Source organism: Bos grunniens, chromosome 3 (genome assembly GCF_055505025.1).
Source record: "Bos grunniens cultivar Pamir isolate PY7600 chromosome 3, Bosgru_T2T1.0, whole genome shotgun sequence".
NCBI lineage: Eukaryota > Metazoa > Chordata > Mammalia > Artiodactyla > Bovidae > Bos > Bos grunniens.
In genome coordinates, this window is record NC_141167.1 from 20,429,745 (window position 1) to 20,448,335 (window position 18,591).

General features: G+C 40.9%; 1 protein-coding gene across 1 annotated transcript in view; it reads right to left on the reverse strand.

Annotated features, from left to right (window-relative positions):
* The window catches only part of ZSWIM5 (zinc finger SWIM-type containing 5), a 147,335-nt gene that overhangs the window by 38,650 nt on the left and 90,094 nt on the right, over nucleotides 1-18,591 (reverse strand). Inside the window, exons 2-4 of the mRNA XM_086385348.1 lie at nucleotides 10,866-11,222; nucleotides 5,732-5,880; nucleotides 4,138-4,288 (exon numbers count right to left, since the gene is read on the reverse strand). Coding sequence (XP_086241474.1) covers nucleotides 4,138-4,288; nucleotides 5,732-5,880; nucleotides 10,866-11,222 — 657 coding nt within the window. The remainder of the gene's footprint in view (nucleotides 1-4,137; nucleotides 4,289-5,731; nucleotides 5,881-10,865; nucleotides 11,223-18,591) is intronic.

The window sequence follows — 18,591 nt, forward strand, 5'->3', positions numbered from 1 at the left end:
ATAGGTTTTAAAAGAAAATTTTTAAAAATGTGCACCCGTGGCTGATTCATGTCGATGTATGGCAAAACCCACCACAGTATTATAAAGTAATTATCCTCCAATTAAAATAAATAAATTTTTTTTTAAAAAGCATATGTGTACAGACGTGGGGAGATGAGAAAACCATGCCTGACTGCTTCTATTATCTCCCGTTCAGAAACTGAAGGTACTGAGGCCACTCCTCCCGTTCCTACTATCCCTGCTGAGACCATCCCCAGAGGAGTAGGCCTTTTGACCAGTGAGGAACCCTCAGAGTAGTCGGGGTGGGGGGCATGAATGCACATGCTCTAGTGTCTAATCCAATAACGCAGTGTTTTACAAAATGTGGTCTCTGGAAGAATGTCATCAGCATCCTCTGGGAATTTGTTGGAAATGCAAAGTATCAGGTCCTACTCCAACTGACAAGATCAGAAACTCGGGGACAGGGCCCAGCAATCTATTTTAACAAGTATTCCAGGTGATTCTGGGAAGATATAGATAGCGGTCTGTGTGGAATGCTGAGAGTTTCTTGGAAGGTTGATACAGCAATTTCTTAGATATGAAAATGTCACAACCAAGAGCTTTTCATAATGAATCTAAGTAACTAACAAAAGCTTTAGAAGCACTGGGGTCATGCTCCGCTTACTTCCTGTCACCTACCAAAGGCCAAGTCCAAATCCACAACACAATCCTTCGATTGTCACAGAAATTATTCCCAAGAGATTCAGGACTCAGATAAACCTGACGCTCTGAAGGTTAATTTCAAATTCTTAAAAAAAACATGCACTTTTGGGGAAAACAGTACATACGAGATGAAATTGAGGGAGATGTTGCACAAGGATGCTTGATTTGGAGCTGGACAGGCTGGGGCTCCAGTGTTAGAGCCACCACCTGCTAGTGTGTAACTTTGAACAAAAAACTTTCTGAGCTCCATTTTTCTCACCTGAACATATGGAGATGCTGATGTCTTATCCTTGAAGGGTCCATGCCTACAATCCCTTCTGAGGGAAGCTGTTTCCAAGTTGCCATGCACTGTGTTACATGACCCTGGTCACAAGTGGTTAGACCAGTAACTTAAATTAATAGTTCAACATTCCTGTACTTTGGAAAATGTGATTGTGTCAGAGAGACAGTTTTCTATACTTCTTTATTTCATTCTGTATCCAGAAGTAACCAGAGGTGTCTCTGTTTCTTTGCAATAAACACACAATTACTTCATAGGTTTGTTATGAGAATTAAACATGCATACAATCTTTAACACAGAGACTGGCACATAATGTTCAATAATGTAGCTGTTCATTATTAATGAAAACTGCAAAGCTATAGTGCCTCAGGTGATATGAAGCCCCAGCACTCAAACCAAAACCCCACATTTACCAGCCCCAAAGTAACCACATAAAGTCTGAATCATTAAGCCTTATTCCCCAAAGCTTTTAGCTCTAAGACTATAATGTATTAATATATGCTTTGGGGAATTCACTAAAATCCTAAGCTGTAGTGGTTTTTTGGTGCTATTTTGTATGAGAGGAAAGTTTGTCATTGCTTTCTGGGGTGGACAAAGTACAGAGAAGCTATATTAGAAATTTCAGAATATGCCATAGACAACTTTTCTAGTATAACCCCAAAGTGGGGCCGTGACTGGATTGTACGTTCAGAGTATGAAGGATTCTGCAAACAGGGAGGGGAGTTGAGTATCACCACTGCAAAACTGTCATTGAAATGGGAATGATGAAGATAAATAATGACTAAAGAAGATGGTCTTAATGACAAGAATCTTGAACAAAGAGACCATTCAGGAGGCCACAGGTCTAATTTAATCTAAAAGTCCCATGGTCCTCAACCAGACCAGTTATGACAAGAAATAAAAAGTGTAAATGAACACTAAATTACATTTTAAAGGTCAAGGAATCAAATTATATTGGTGACTGGATGTAGGGAATAAAACAAAAATGAGTGCTTGACAGTAAGTTTTGTCGAATAAGAAATGGTGGTGCCGGGGGCTGGTCGCGCGGAGGGGCGGTGCCACCTCGCTGAGTGGTCCCAGGCGGCCTCGCGCTCCGCCGGGTGCTGAGATCCGCCCCCCAAAAAAAAAAAAAAGAAATGGTGGTGCCAATGCCAGGTTCAGGGGAATCTTTCTTCATAGAAGGCCTGATTTCATTTTTGGATTTCTCAAGTTTGAGGTGATTAGGAGATTTTTTCAGTAGAAATGGTCATAGGGCAGCAGCTAATACAAGACTGGAAATGAGATAATCGAAAGAGGATGAGGAAGAGATCACCACAGAGGTTACTCTGAGGTCATGATACTAAAAAAAAAAAAGAGTTCTCAAAGGACTGGAAAAGGTCAGTTTTCATTCCAATCCCAAAGGAAGGCAATGCCAAAGAATGTTCAAACTACCACACATTTGCACTCATCTCACATGCTAGCAAAGTAATGCTCAAAATCCAAGCCAGGCTTCAACAGTACGTGAATCGTGAACTTCCAGATGTTCAAGCTGGATTTAGAAAAGGCAGAGGAACCAGAGATCAAATTGCCAACATCCACTGGATCATAGAAAAAGCAAGAGAGTTTCAGAAAAAAATCTACTTCTGCTTTATTGATTACACCAAAGCCTTTGACTGTGTGGATCACAATAAAGTGTGGAAAATTCTAAAAGAGATGGGAATACCAGACCACCTGACCTGCTTCTTGAAAAATCTATATGCAGGTCAAGAAGCAGCAGTTAGACATGGAACAACAGACCGGTTCCAAATTGGGAAAGGAGTATGTTAAGGCTGTATATTGTCACCCTGCTTATTTAACTTATATGCAGAGTACATCATGAGAAATGCTGGGCTGGATGAAGCATAAGCTGGAATCAAGACTGCCAGGAGAAATATCAATAACCTCAGATATGCAGATGACACCACCCTTATGGCAGAAAGTGAAGAGGAAGCCTCTTGATGAAAGTGCAAAAGGAGAGTGAAAAAGTTGGCCTAAAGCTCAACATTCAGAAAACTAAGATCATGGCATCCGGTCCCATCACTTCATGGCAAATAGATGGGGAAACAATGGAAACAGTGGCTGACTTTATTTTTTTGGCTCCAAAATCACTGCAGATGGTGACTGCAGCCATGAAATTAAAAGACACTTGCTCCTTGGAAGAAAGGCTATGATCAACCTAGACAACATATTAAAAAGCAGAGACATTACTTTGCTAACAGAGGTCCATCTAGTCTAGTCAAAACTATGGCTTTTCCAGTAGTCATATATGGATGTGAGAGTTGGACTATAAAGAAAGCTGAGTGCTGAAGAATTGATGCTTCTGAAGTGTGGTGTTGGAAAAGACTCTTGAGAGTTCCTTGGATGGCAAGGAGATCCAACCAGTCTATCCTAAAGGAAATCAGTCCCGAATATTCATTGGAAGGACTGAAACTGAAACTGCAGCTGAAACTCCAATACTTTGGCCACCTGATGTGAAGAACTGACTCACTAGAAAAGACCCAGATGCTGGGAAAGATTGAAGGAGGGAGGAGAAGGGGCCAACAGAGGATGAGATGGTTGGATGGCATCACTGACTCAATGGACATGAGTTTGAGCAAGCTCTGGGAGTTGGTGATGGACAGGGAGGACTGGTGTATTGCAGTCCATGGGGTTGCAGAGAGTCGGACATGACTAAGCAACTGACCTGAACTGAACAAAGGAGAATAGAGAAAGAAAAATAGAAGTCCAGGGCTCAAGGCTTAGAAATGGCCTTATGGCTAAGAGGTTTGCTGGAAATGATAAAGAAAAGCAGGCCCAGGGAATGCAAGAAAAGTGAGAATAGCAAGTATTTGGAAAGCCAAGCTAATGCCATGAGACAGAAGCCAAGGCAAAAGGTTTTCTCTCACTAAAAGCTTCTGTATGGTAATATCTGGAATAGAACGCTGGTGTCAGTAGCAAAATATAAGGCTGTGGAAGAAACACAAGTGAATTCAAAATGACTCTGGGTGGCCTCTGTAGAACCTAAATCTTCCACCATTTGGGCTAAAGTTCACTTAGCAAGATCTATGTAATGACTAATGACAAGTATTCACTAACACTATTGCTGGGGGCAAGCTCACAGGATAGACATAGCGCTTCTCTGAGATATGGGGACTTACCTAGCTCATCCCAGAGCTGCCTGCACTTATCTGTCATGCTTGTTCCTTGTTGCCTCCACAGTGTGAGTCGTGGGTCGGCCATAAACTGTTCAGTTATTAGTGTCAGCATCCTGGCTCCATTGGAATCTCTCATCCGCAGCATCTCTCGAACCTGACACATAAGGAGGGGCAGGTGGTTGGTGACTGTACATCATAACAAAGTAGGAGGAGAAGAAGGGGAGGAGGGGGAGGAGAAGATGAAGTATCTAAGCACAGCATATCCAAGGAGCCAAAAAGAAGGCCTCTTCTTCTGTAAGCAAGTTCTCTGCATGTATCAAGAGATCCTGCTGTGTGCAATGAGATACCACTTCATACTCACAAGGATGGCTAGAATAAAAAAGCTAGATAATAAGTGTTGGCAAGGATATAGAGAAATCAGAACTCTCATACACTGTTTAGTGGGATTGTAGAATGATGCAGCCACTTTGGAAATCAGTCTAGAAATTCCTCAAATGATTAAACATAGAGCTACCATATGGCCTACTAATTCCATTCCTAGAGAGAAATGAAAATATATATGTCCACACAGAAACACTGTACAAGAATGTTTATAGGAGCATTATTTATAACAGCTTAGAGGTGGAAACAATCCAAATGCCCATCAACAGACAAACAGATAAAAGAAATGTGTGGTATCCATACAATGGAATATTATTTGGCCATAAAAAGGAATGAAGTACTGACACATGCTACAACATGGATATATGTTTTTAAGTATTTTGAAATACTATGCCAGGAGAAAAAAGCCAGTCACAAAAGACTACATACTATAGGATTCCATTCCTAGGAAAGTCCAGAATAGGGAAATCTATAAAGACAGAAAGTACCTTAGTGGTTGCTTAGAGCTCAGGGAAGAGGGGCATGGGGAACAGGGGAGTGATAGGTAAAGGGAATGGGGTTTATTTTTAAGATAATGAAAATGTTCTAAAGTTGACTGCAGTGATAGCTGTACATATCTGTCAATATACTAAAAACCACTGAATTGTACAATTTTTTAAATGGGTGAATTTTATGATATGTGAATTATATTTCATCAAAGGTGTTAAGAAAGAAAAGAAAGAAAGCCTGCTGTGAGAGCCCCCAGTTCCAAAATACTAAGTTTCTGGAACTTCTCAGTGGCTAATACTCTGCACTCCCAATGCAAGGGGCCAGGGTTCAATCCTTGGTCAGAAAACTAGATCCCACATGCCACAACTAAGACCTGGCACAGCCAAATAAATCAGTAAATATTTTAAAAACAACAAAATATTGTCTCTTTAAGGCCTCATTGGGCAGCCTTGGGTTCAAGGCAGGGGGAGGTAGCTTCATTACTAATCCCCCCAGGAATGCAAACTCATTTAGAGACTGTGGAGCAAGAGGAAGAGGATGACCAGGGTGAGCAGTAGGGCTCCCTGGACGCAACCTGCTCTGGTCTGCTCTGCTCAGCTTCCCTCCACCCAAGTAGTTTTCAAGCATTCAGTACAGGTAGGTCAAGTGAGCTAGCTACAATGCATGAAGCCAGAAGTGTGGTGAGCCCAGTTTACTTAAGGGAAAAAAAAATCTTTTCATATCTTACCTTGGCAAACATTGAATTGAGTTGCTTTCCAGAGCCATAGTAACCACCCTGGGAGAGAAAGAGCTTCACTTGTTCTTTCACCTGTTCTTCATCCAAATGCCAACAGTTCTCATCATCAATGCTGGCCCCAGCTGTTGGGTCAGGAGCACCTGCGAGGAATAGGGTGGTGAAATGAATCTCCTGAGTTCCTACACTCCACACTCAGCAGGAGCAGCCCTCTGTGAGTATATTCAGAAACTCACAGGCATTCTGCCTTAATCTGGGCTTTGTCAATTGTGTGGCTCTCAATAAACATAAGAGAGTAGAGCTAGTTTCATGTTCACTGAAGTCTCAGTTGTATCCTCTCCCAAGGTCTACAAATATCATCCTGGGGTAAAAATGCACAAACACAAAAATAGTGATGTATTTTTTTTCCCCTAGGAGAATGTAATTTTTCTTCTATTTTGTTTTTCTTTGAAGTTTAAAATAAGCCTAAAGCACACATATTATTTTAAAATTAAAAAAATACTTTCTTAGAAAATAAAAATTTCTCTTTTTAAAATTCACTATAAAATTGTAGCTTCTCAAGTGGAGTCAACAATTCTAAATTTCTGGAAACTTGCAACCCAGAGCACAGGCAGGGTTGTATACAGGGTGATGTTTTATAAATTTATACTCAGAATATCTTTCCTTCCTGGGCTCACCTCAATGACATCACTTAAAACACAGTGTTAGTTATTTACACATCCCTCTCCCCTAGTAGCCTGTTAGCTCCTTGCTCACAGTTGAATCATTTATAACACAGTTCTGGTAATGTGACAGGCACCTAAGAAATATCTGTGGAATGAAAACTGAATCTTCTTCTCTCACTTTCTCAAAGACTGAGTCCTGTGATAAGTTTTTAGAACCCTGTCTCCAAGTGACAAAAGACTATAAGTCAGTATGGTCTTATAGTATAAGTCAATACTCTATATGTGTGGTCGTGCAATTGGTTACAAATTCATGTCATGTTTCATCAGTCAATCTACCTTTCTTCTTGTCCTCTTATATGAAAGCCTTATTTAAATGAAATCCAGGTCTGCAGAGAATAGTGCTCTTCTGCCATGCTTTTTCAGTGCATCTTACCATCCAGGAAATCAGGAGGACTCATATTTATTCTACAAATACTAATTAACATTAGGAGCAACCAGTTCATGGAATCTGCTATATGCTACTTTTCTTCAAATGTGTTATTCTCAACACAGTTCTGATCATATCCCTTCCCTGCTCAGAAGTCTTCAGTGATAAACTATTCTTTATAAATGAAGTCTAAACTTAGCTTAGCATTTAGGGCCCTTCCTCTTCAGGCCCTTTCACTTCTAGTCTTGTCTTTCCTATACTTATGCTATGTTTCAACTAGAAACTTAGTGTACCCAGAAGTCAATGACATTTCCTGACGACTTTATTTATGCTTTTCCCTTTACTTCCCTTCCTTTCCCCACAACCTGTTCTTTGGCCAAAAAGCATTACTTCTCATTGTCAGTGTTGCCTCAGCTCTATAGTCAGGGCTGCACTGAGAAAGGAAAACCATAAAATACGTATACAGAGAGGCTAACACTGCTGAAATTTACTTGGCAGGAAAGTCTCTCACTGAATTCACCATATAACCCATACACCTCACCTGTCAAAAGTATGCCCTTCATACTCATATGCATGAGAGTAATGTAGTAACTCTCTTCTTCAGTTCAGTTCAGTTCAGTCACTCCGTCGTGTCCAACTCTTTGGGACCCCGTGAATTGCAGCACACCAGGCCTCCCTGTCCATCACCAACTCCTGGAGTTCACTCAAACTCACGTCCATCAAGTCGGTGATGCCATCCAGCCATCTCATCCTCTGTCGTCCCCTTCTCCTTCTGCCCCCAATCCATCCCAGCATCAGAGTTTTTTCCAATGAGTCAACTCTTCGCATGAGGTGGCCAAAGTACTGGAGTTTCAGCTTTAGCATCATTCCTTCCAAAGAACACCCAGGACTGATCTCCTTTAGAATGGACTGGTTGGATCTCCTTGCAGTCCAAGGGACTCTCAAGAGTCTTCTCCAACACCACAGTTCAAAAGCATCTATTCTTTGGCACTCAGCCTTCTTCACAGTTCAACTCTCACATCCATACATGACTACTGGAAAAACTCTCTTCTTAGCACTTTATTATTACTTCTCTTAAAGACCTGTTGCATTTTGTTTTACAATAGAATTGAGCTTGTCTCATATACTCCCAACTACATTGAAGCTTTTAAAGAGTAGAGTAGGGATTCATTTTTGTACCTCACAGTGCCTGGATCATTACAGCATTGAATTAATATTTATAGAATGAACAAATGCATGTCCTATTGACCATCTAGATTTAAAACCCAGGTGGGCAAATAATATATCCTATACTACTTCTGTAAACTGAAAGTGGAAAAGAAAAACAAATATACTCCTTTCATCCTTCAATATTTGTTAAAAACAGCCATTTATTGAGTGCTTCCTACATGACAGTGTCTAAGTACTTTTTATACATATCCCTGCAGTGGCTATAAGACAGGACTGGAAAAGGTCAGTTTTCATTCCAATTCCAAAGAAAGGCAATGCCAAAGAATGTTCAAACTACACTGCACTCATTTCACTTGCATTCATTTCACATGCTAACAAGGTAATGCTCAAAATCCTTCAAGCTAGGCTTCAACAGTACGTGAACTAAGAACTTTCAGATGTACAAGCTGGATTTAGAAAAGGTAGAGGAAGCAGAGATCAAATTGCTAACATCCTTCTGATCATAGAAGGGCTTCCCAGGTGGCGCTAGTGGTAAAGAACCCGCCTCCTAATGCAGGAGATGTAAGAGATACTGGTTCGATCCCTAGGTTGGGAAGATCCCCTGGAGAAGGAAATGGCAACCCACTCCAGTATTCATGCCGGGAGAATGCCATGGACAGAGGAAGCTGGAAGGTTACAGTCCATGGGGTCGCAAAAAGTTGGACATGACTGAAGAGACTTAGCATAGTATACTGGATCATAGAAAAAGCAAGGGAATTCCAGAAAAACATCTACTTCTGCTTCACTGATTATGCAAAAGTCTTTGACTGTGGGGATCACAATAAACTGTGGAAAATTCTTTAAAAGATGGTTATATCAGACCACCTTATGTGTCTCCTGAGAAACCTGTAGCAACAGGTCAAGAAGCAACAGTTAGAACTGGACATGGAACAATGGACTGGTTCAAAAGTGGGAAAGGAGTATATCAAGGCTGTACATTGTCACTCTGCTAATTTAACTTATATACAGAGTACCTCATGTGAAATGCTGGGCTGGATGAAGCACAAGCCGGAATCAAAATTGCTGGAAGAAATATCAATAACCTCAGATATGCAGATGACACCACCCGTATGGCAGAAAGTGAAGAGGAACTAGAATTTTATAATTTCATTTATTTATTTAATTTATTTCTGGCTGTGCTGGGTCTTCATTGCTGTACGGGCTTTGCTCTAGGTGCGGCAAGTGGGAGCTACTCTGTTGTTTAGGTGTGTGGACTTGTGGAGCATGGGCTTTAGGGCACAAGGGCTTCAGTAGTTGCGTCTCCCTCTAGAGCACAGGCTCAACAGTTGTGGCACATGGGCTTAGTTGCTTCAGGCATGTGGGATCTTCCTGGATCAGGGATGGAACCTGTGTCTCTGGCATTGGCCGGCAGAATCTTTACCACTGAGGCATTGGCAGGTGATTCTTTACCATTGAACCACCAGGGAAGCCCCTTTAGAAAGCTACTCTGTAACAGTATCTCTCAAATAGAGCTCAGTTACCACGTGAATGGGCTTCCCAGGTGGCGCTAGTGGTAAAGAACTCTCCTGCATGAAACATAAGAGCTACAGGTTTGATCCCTGGGTTGGGAAGAGATCCCTGGAGGAGGGCATGGCAATCCACTCCAGTATTCTTGCCTGGAGAATCCCAGAGAGGAGCCTGGCGGACTATAGTTCATAGGGTTGCAGAGTCGGACATGCTGAAGTGACTTAGCATGCATGCATCCATCATGTAAACACAACTTTGAGGATAAAGCAACAGAAGACTATTTCTGCTAGACAGCAAGAGTTCCTGGAAGCTTGTCTGACTATCTTTATTTCTGATAAGTGATGAGGTTGTATGCAGGCCTTGATTAGTTCTCTTAGGCAACTGGGAAAGGCAGGCCCTTTAGCACATAGACCATAGTATTATACAGGCCATTAACCTAGTCTCACTGTCTTGTTCACACTAATACCAAAGTTATATCCTAAAAACAGAAAGGAAGTATAGAGAGGTATAAAAAACTTGAGTTCTGAAGTCAGGTGAGCCTAGGTTATAAATAATTTCCTTATTTACAAAATGGTTATAATATCTACCTCACAGGGTAGTTTTGAAAACTAAATGAATTAACATATATAAACATACATAAGATTCTCATGTATGATGCCTGGAACATAGTAGAACCTAACCAACAAAATGAAAAAGTGGCTCATATAGTTCCTCTTCTCAAAATTCTTCAACAGTTTCCTATGATTAAGTATCTACAACCTGACTTCATAACAAAAGCAAGCATTTACTTCAGCCTTAGCTGTTTTTTCTACTAGACTGTAAGATATCTGAAGACAGGAACCATGTCTATTTTATGCCCTCAACAATCAGCAGTATCATATGCACAGAGCAGGTACTCAACATACATTTCTTGAATGAATAAGTGAACATCGTATCTCTCTCCATCCATTATATAGCTCATAAACACAACGCAAACGACACTCTTTAGAATAACCATGGTGCTATGCAGGATCCTGAAATGTTAAGGAATTCTGATATCCATTTCATTTCACTGAATGACATTCATTATTTCATGGTTTCTTTCACTTCTGAATATTCCAGGCTCCTAGAGGCAAGGATTATGTGGACACGTGAAGTCCATAAACTGGTTTAATTTATAACTCTAACATCCTCTGTCATTTTCACCCAAACTTTATGAGGTGGACAATTGGATGGCTTTAAGAAACAGAGTTAATAAATAGTTTGGATAGAATAAACTGATTAAAGTTAAGTGATTACAATGGCAAAAGTATCCCAACCTCTAAACATGCAATAAAGCAACAAAATAGATTTTTCAGCAACAAAAATATTGTACAATTACCATTTACTTGGTTGATTTCAGAGTTGGAGGACAGAATCTCATCTGCCAATTTCTGTGCGGTAGGAAGAACTTCAGTGTGGTGTGCTGTGATCAAATATTGAATAAACTTTTGTAGCTGGTCCCTATTCATCTGGAAAAGGGTTTCTGAGATAGGAAGACGCAATTTGACTTGGTCTGGTCTACGGATCCTGTAGAGTGAGAGTGCTACCACGTGAGCACAGTAGAATATGTCTTTGTTCCCACAGCCACATGTTACTGAGGTGATTTTGCATCGATCAAAACTGATGGCAACTTTATAAGTCACGGCTGGTTCAGAAGTAGTGGCTGGTTCAGTTACTGTGCCACTGAGATGGAAGCCTAAGGAAACAAAGAAGACAGGTTTAGAGATTCTCTAGTAAGAAACGTGAAGATTTTCATTTTGCATTCTAGTTCATCAATTCAGAAACTATTTGCTGAGTATCTTCCACATACACAGCAGGCTCTGTCAAAGGCCAATGAAATCTAGGTATAGTTCTTAAGGAACACACAATCTAGAAAAAGAGTCCTTACCCTTAAGTCTATGGACCTCCAGAACTAATAAGAAAACTTTTGTTTGTATGTATGTACATTCTTTTGGGGGAACATTTAATACCTTTTTTCATAATCTCAAAAAGGTTAATCAAGAAGCTTGAATAAGAGACTTCCCTGGTGGTCCAGTGGTTAGGAATCTGCCTGCCAATGCAGGGAACACAGATTTGATCCCTGACCCAGGAACTAAAATTTCACATGTGTGGGGCAACTAAGCCTGTGTGTCCCAACTACTGACCTCGCACGCCCTAAAGCCCATGCTCTGCAAGAAGAGAAACCACCTCATCAAGAAGCCCATTGTGGTGGTTGGAGACTCAAGTGCTCTAACAATGAGTGAGCTTGAATGCACTACACACTTTCAAGGACTTCTTGTTTAGTTTTACAAGCATTGCATCCCTCCAACCCATCCCCAAGTCACAAAGCTAGCTCTGCCTTGAGAAAAAAGATTTGAACAAATTTCAGCTTACTGTTCTATGGCTGAGGCACCTTTCCTAGCTGGCCTCTACACTGTTTGGAAATTTTAGAATAAAATTGTACTGCAGCACTTTCTTCATTACGTATCACAATGGCTCTGACATCTCAGGGTCCAGGAAAAAAGCTGAACTATAAACTATAACCTGCTATGAGGTTAGCCCCCACAAGCATGTTATCCTATAAGTGTACCATGTTGTCCTTACCTTCAACATGCTCCAAGTGCCATTTAGGAATGAGACAAGATTCAAAAAGTGTGTTGCAATGGCCTCAGGCCCCTAACAATTGAGTTCTTTGTAAGCAGTCTTGCTTACATGTCATGCTTAAATGTGCAACAAGAGCTCTGAAAACATCAATATTAGCAAGAAATTGTTAAAAATTCAGGAATGGCTCATGGCTTAAAAGAGTTCCTATTCCCCTGCCTTCTAAACTAAATAGTGGCATAAGTGGAAATAGAAATGTAACTTAACATTGTGTTACAATGTTATAATCTTAATGTTACATTTGTAACGTAACAAATGTACTTAACATTTCTTTACCAGTATCACAGCTGGGGAATCCAGGACATTGGCTGGACCCAACCTTGGACTAAACAGAAAGTGCTAAGGATCAACCAGTTTTATAGCTATGGAAAATATAAATAAAATTTCTTTCCCAAATAAGGAAATCCTATGTTCTTCATGGCTTAGCTCAAATATCACTTCCAGACGAAACTCTATCTGGTGTCCCAGTTACAAAACTGAATCTTATTAAATGAAGAAACTTTAACATTTGTGCCTGTGGAGCTTACAGTTTAGTTTATAAGAGGGCATTTTACCCAGAATTGAGCAATAATTTCATCAGACAATTTCACAGATGAGGAATAGGCTCACATAAGTTATGCAATTTGCCCCAATTTTATTATATGATTACAGTCATGATAACAGAAATTAAAATGACTGTAAATTCACATTCTGAAACATTTTAGCCTTTAAAACCAATAAAAAATAAATTTGTAAAGAGTTTCCCTCAATTAATGTACTTCTTGAATACATCCAAATTGCTTCTTTTGCTTTAAAAAGAAAATAATTTTTCATCACTAACAGTCTTTGAGCACTTACCATGTGTTCTTTCATAAGCATTATATCATTTAATCCTCACCACAATGTTATATGTTTAGTACTATTAACCCCATTTTTTGTAGGTAAAGAAACTGAGGCTTAGAGAAACAATTTAAGTTGCCTAACTTCATACAGCCTGTAAGCGGAAGAGCTAGGATTTGAACCCAGGCAGTCTGGCTTCAGAGTTTGTGCTCCTAACAATCACATTTTATTTCTATTATAGTGTTCCCCAAACACTAATTTCATTTTCCTAGCTTAGGAAAATCAGAGTGATGCTGGGTACTGTTCCATTTTTTTTACTAACTCAATTTTCATCCTTTGTTTGTATACAGTCAGCTACTATGATACTAAATTTGCAAACTGATAAAAAAAAACGTCCCCTAACAAAATTTTCCAAGCCAGGCTTCAGCAGTATGTGAACCGTGAACTTCCAGATGTTCAAGCTGGTTTTAGAAAAGGCAGAGGAACCAGAGATCAAATTGCCAACATCCGCTGGATCATGGAAAAAGCAAGAGAGTTCCAGAAAAACATCTATTTCTGCTTTGTTGACTATGCCAAAGCCTTTGACTGTGTGGTTCACAATAAACTGTGGAAAATTCTGAAAGAGATGGGAATACCAGACCACCTGACCTGCCTCTTGAGAAACCTGTATGCAGGTCAGGAAGCAACAGTTAGAACTGGACATGGAACAACAGACTAGTTCCAAATAGGAAAAGGAGTACGTCAAAGCTGTATATTGTCACCCTGCTTATTTAACTTCTATGCAGAGTACATTATGAGAAACACTGGGCTGGAAGAAGCACAAGTTGGAATCAAGATTGCCTAGAGAAATATCAATAACCTCAGGTATGCAGATGACACCACCCTTATGGCAGAAAGTGAAGAGGAACTAAAAAGCCTCTTGATGAAAGTGAAAGAGGAGAGTGAAAAAGTTGGCTTAAAGCTCAACATTCAGAAAACGAAGATCATGGCATCTGGTCCCATCACTTCATGGGAAATAGATGGAGAAACAGTGGAAACAGTGTCAGACTTTATTTTTTGGGGCTCCAAAATCATTGCAGATGGTGACTGCAGCCATGAAATTAAAAGACACTTACTCCTTGGAAGGAAAGTTATGACCAACCTAGATAGCATATTCAAAAGCAGAGAGATTACTTTGCCAACAAAGGTCTGTCTAGTCAAGGCTATGGTTTTTCCAGTGGTCATGTATGGATGTGAGAGTTGGACTGTGAAGAAAGCTGAGTGCCGAAGAACTGATGCTTTTGAACTGTGGTATTGGAGAAGACTCTTGAGAGTCCCTTGGACTGCAAGGAGATCCAACCAGTCCATCCTAAAGAGATGAGTCCTGGGTGTTCATTGGGAGGACTGATGCTGAAGCTGTAACTCCAGTACTTTGGCCACCTCATGCGAAGAGTTGACTCACTGGAAAAGACTCTGATGCTGGGAGGGGTTGGGGGCAGGAGGAGAAGGGGACGACAGAGGATGAGATGGCTGGATGGCATCACCGACTCGATAGACATGAGTTGAAGTGAACTCCGGGAGATGGTGATGGACAGGGAGGCCTGGCGTGCTGTGATTCATGGGATCGCAAAGAGTCGGACACAACTGAGCGACTGGACTGAACTGAACTGAATAGGGACAAATGGCAGAGAATATGTGAAATGTGGTCTCCCATCAGACTCAATCTGGTAATCCATGTGTAAGACAGCACATACCTTATCTAAGTGACTACAAGAAATTCAAAGAGCCAAAACATACAAATATGTTATTTTTTTCTCTTTCTAAAGGTATCTTATGAGTAATTCATTCATTAAACTAATAACTATTTAAGATCTGCTGTGTTGAATCCCAAGGATACATCTATGCTGCTGCTACTGCTGCTGCTGCTGCTGCTAAGTCGCTTCAGTCGTGTCCGACTCTGTGCGACCCCATAGACAGCAGCCCACCAGGCTCCTCTGTCCATGGGATTCTCCAGGCAAGAACACTGGAGTGGGTTGCCATTTCCTCCTCCAATGCATGAAAGTGAAAAGTCAAAGTGAAGTCACTCAGTCGTGTCTGACTCCTAGTGACCCCATGGACTGCAGCCCACCAGGCTCCTCCGTCCATGGGATTTTCCAGGCAAGAGTACTGGAGTGGGGTGCCATTGCCTTCTCCAATAAAAAGACCAAACAACTCCTGAGTTTATAGTATCTATATAACTTTGGGGACCTACTGCAAAAAGCCAACTCATTGTAAAAGACTCTGATGCTGGGAAAGATTGAGGGCAGGAGGAAAAGAGGGAGACAGAGGATGAGATGGCTGGATGGCATCACCGACTCAATGGACATGAGTTTGAGCAAACTCCAGGAGATGGTAAAGGACAGGGAAGCCTGGCATGCTGCTGTCCATGGGGTTGCAAAGAGTCAGACATGACTTAGCGACTGAACAACAATAACATAGTCTAGCTGGGGAGACATATTTAACCACTAACTCCACAAGTAATTATTTAGTTCTAATTGTGAAGAAGTACAGAATGGTTGTTGTTCAGTCGCTAAGTCGTGTATATAATATGGGAGACATGACCTGATTTAGGGACGGGAGTGGTAAGGGATGGGCTCCTTGAGGAAATAAAATTTTGAGAGGAAATAACATGCAGAATTTTATAGAATAAATCAGAATTAACTAGGCAAAAGGATGGGGAATGGCAGAGTAATGGTAAAGATGACTCCAGGTAGAAAAAAAAAGTGCATATGCAAAAGGCAAAGGAAGACTACGCAGAGGTGCAAAGGCCAAGAGGAACACAGAATGCTCAGAGAATGGAAAGAAGCCCAGCAACTAGAAAGCCAACAGGGACGGGGGACGGGGTGGAAAGGGGAATACAATGAGGCTGGAGAAGCAGGCAGGAGCCAGGGCTCTGGGATGCATCCCAGCTCCTCCCGATGCTCCATACCCAAGAGGGTCACTAAATGTTGCAGATTCTGCCTCCTAAGTATCTCTCCATTCCAGCTGCTCTCTGTGGTGACCCAAGGACAAAAGAACAGATAAAAGCAAGGAGGGTCTTGGAATGCAGGAATGGAAAAACCAGATCCTCATCGTCCTTCCCTCCCCCATGTTGTAACTATTAACAGATTTCAGGTCCTCCTGAGCAGTATAACCTGTCTCTCTCCTGCCGCACACAGGGAGAAGGTATTTGCCTTACTCTTCCCCCACCAAGTATACGTGCCTCATCCAATCAGCAAATGACTCACAAGACCCCTACCCCACTCCTTGTACCCTGGGTATAAAAGTGGACTAAGGACCCCTGTTCTGGAGAAGGAAATGGCAACCCACTCCAGTATTCTTGCCTGGAGAATCCTGTGGACAGAGAAGCCTGGTGCGCTGCTGTCCATGGGGTCACACAGAGTCAGACACAACTGAAGCGACTTAGCATGCATGCATGCGTTGGAGAAGGAAATGGCAACCCACCGCAGTATTCTTGCCTGGAGAATCCCAGGGACAGAGGAGCCTGGTGGGCTGCCGTCTATGGGGTCGCACAGAGTCGGACATGACTGAATCGACTTAGCAGCAGCAGCAAGGATCCCTGTTCAGCGTTGGTTCTCCCTTGAGCTGGCCCACTGTTCTAACAGTGTCTCCCATTCTAATAAACTTTATTTCTCTCTCATTCTGTCTCATGTCTGGAAATCCTTTTCCAATCCTTGCCCGGACCATGACACTCATCCTTTAACTCCCCTAACACTGCCTCAGACCAAGATCATAATAATCTCCTACTTGGATTAACTAATCTTCCTGCCTCCTAGTCTTACTTCCCTCTCATCTTCCATAACATGAACAGAATGATCTTCCTAAATCATGGCATTCCTACTAAACTATGACCTATTCATTTCATAGTCTTGGTATCTAACACAGAATCTGGCATAGAAAAAAATTTATAAAAATGTTTGTTTAAAATCTTTTAAATGATTCCTAACTGATAGTAGGATAAAGTTCAAATTTATGATGCAGTCTCTTTTTTTCTCTCTTCAGACTTGCTTCCTGCCACTTCTCAGTGCACTAAACATACTAAACTACTTGCAGATTCTTGACTATGCAATGTTTTCTTAGCCTCTATGTCCCCATACCAGGTGTGAGTTTCTCACCTCCTTATCCTAATTCTCAACTCAAATGATACCTACTCTGGGGAATCTTCCCTGATATCCTTAGAGAATTAAATGCTTCTCCTCCTTTTTTTTTTGATGGTACAACGTGCGCGATCTTTCCCAATCAGGGATTGAACCCCTGCCCCTGCATTGGGAGTGTGGAGTCTTAACCACTGGACCTCCAGGGAAGTCCTAAATGCTTCCTGAGCTCTCGTTTTTGTTTTTTTTTAATCAGCCATATCTCTTTTACAGCACTTGATATCAGTGTAATTAATAGTTTTTATATTTGCCTTTGCCCTTTAGATTGTGAACTCCTTGAAAACAGGGGTTGTCTTTTTCATCCTATGTTTTCATCTCAGGCACATTTTAAGAGTTTCGTAAGTATTTGTTTATGGATGAATGAATAATTGAACACTAAACTGAATCTTTAATTTATACATCCACATTCATGATTCACAGAGAATTAAGCATGCTTATGAAATTCCTGATTTTATAATAAAATAAAATCAACCAATAATTAAACAGTTTTACTGGGATGGTGAACAAAGTAACAATAATTTGAATACAAGCTAATAATTGTGAAACATTGATATTATTTTCCATAATTCATATTTATGCCTCATATGGACACCTGTTACGCTTCTGCCAATCTTTAACCCCTTTTCTAAAATATAAAATATGAAGTTTCATTAGCTAACAATCATTGGATACTCACTATGTGCGAGAGTATTCTAAGTAGTTTCCATGTATTTTCTAACTAAATCCTCACAAGAGCTCTACAAGATAGTTTGTGTATTAGTCCCCTTTCTCAGATGATGAAACTGAGGCTCAGACAGTAAAGGAAACTATCTAACATCACACAGCCTGTGAGAGGCTGAATTGGGCTTTGCACCAGGTAGTCTGGTTCCAGAGCCTGTACTCTTAACTACTATGATAAGTCGTACTGAATACGACTATGCAGTTAAAACTATGTATACAGAATTTTATAAAAGTAATTAGCAAGCACAGTGCTATACAAAGATGCACTAAGGACAAGTCAGTAAACTCTAACGTTTGCCTGATTTCCTGGGCAATTGTTAAAGGCAACTGAAATTGACAAGTGCTTATGATACTCTCACAGTTGGAAGGAAGACGAGCTCATGAACTCATCTGTACTAGACAATGTCTCAACACAGGGAGTGAATCATCTGAAGGTTCTAAAGGAAAGCACTTCTCAGTATAGCCCTCTGACACCATTCAAAGTCTTTTGTGTTTCTGAGTGCAAAAACGCCTCTAGTAAAGCTTGGGCAATTAAAACCACTTTGCTCATTGGTCTTTTGATTCACCAGACCCTTGAGCAGGTGCTAATGCATGAAAATGAATGTAGTTTCAGCCAATGGCAGGGAAAAGGAGAGCAGTGGTTCACAAGAAGAATAATTTTTCTTATAGTCAGTTTAGGTACACACATACACACACACAAACTAGGTAACTTCT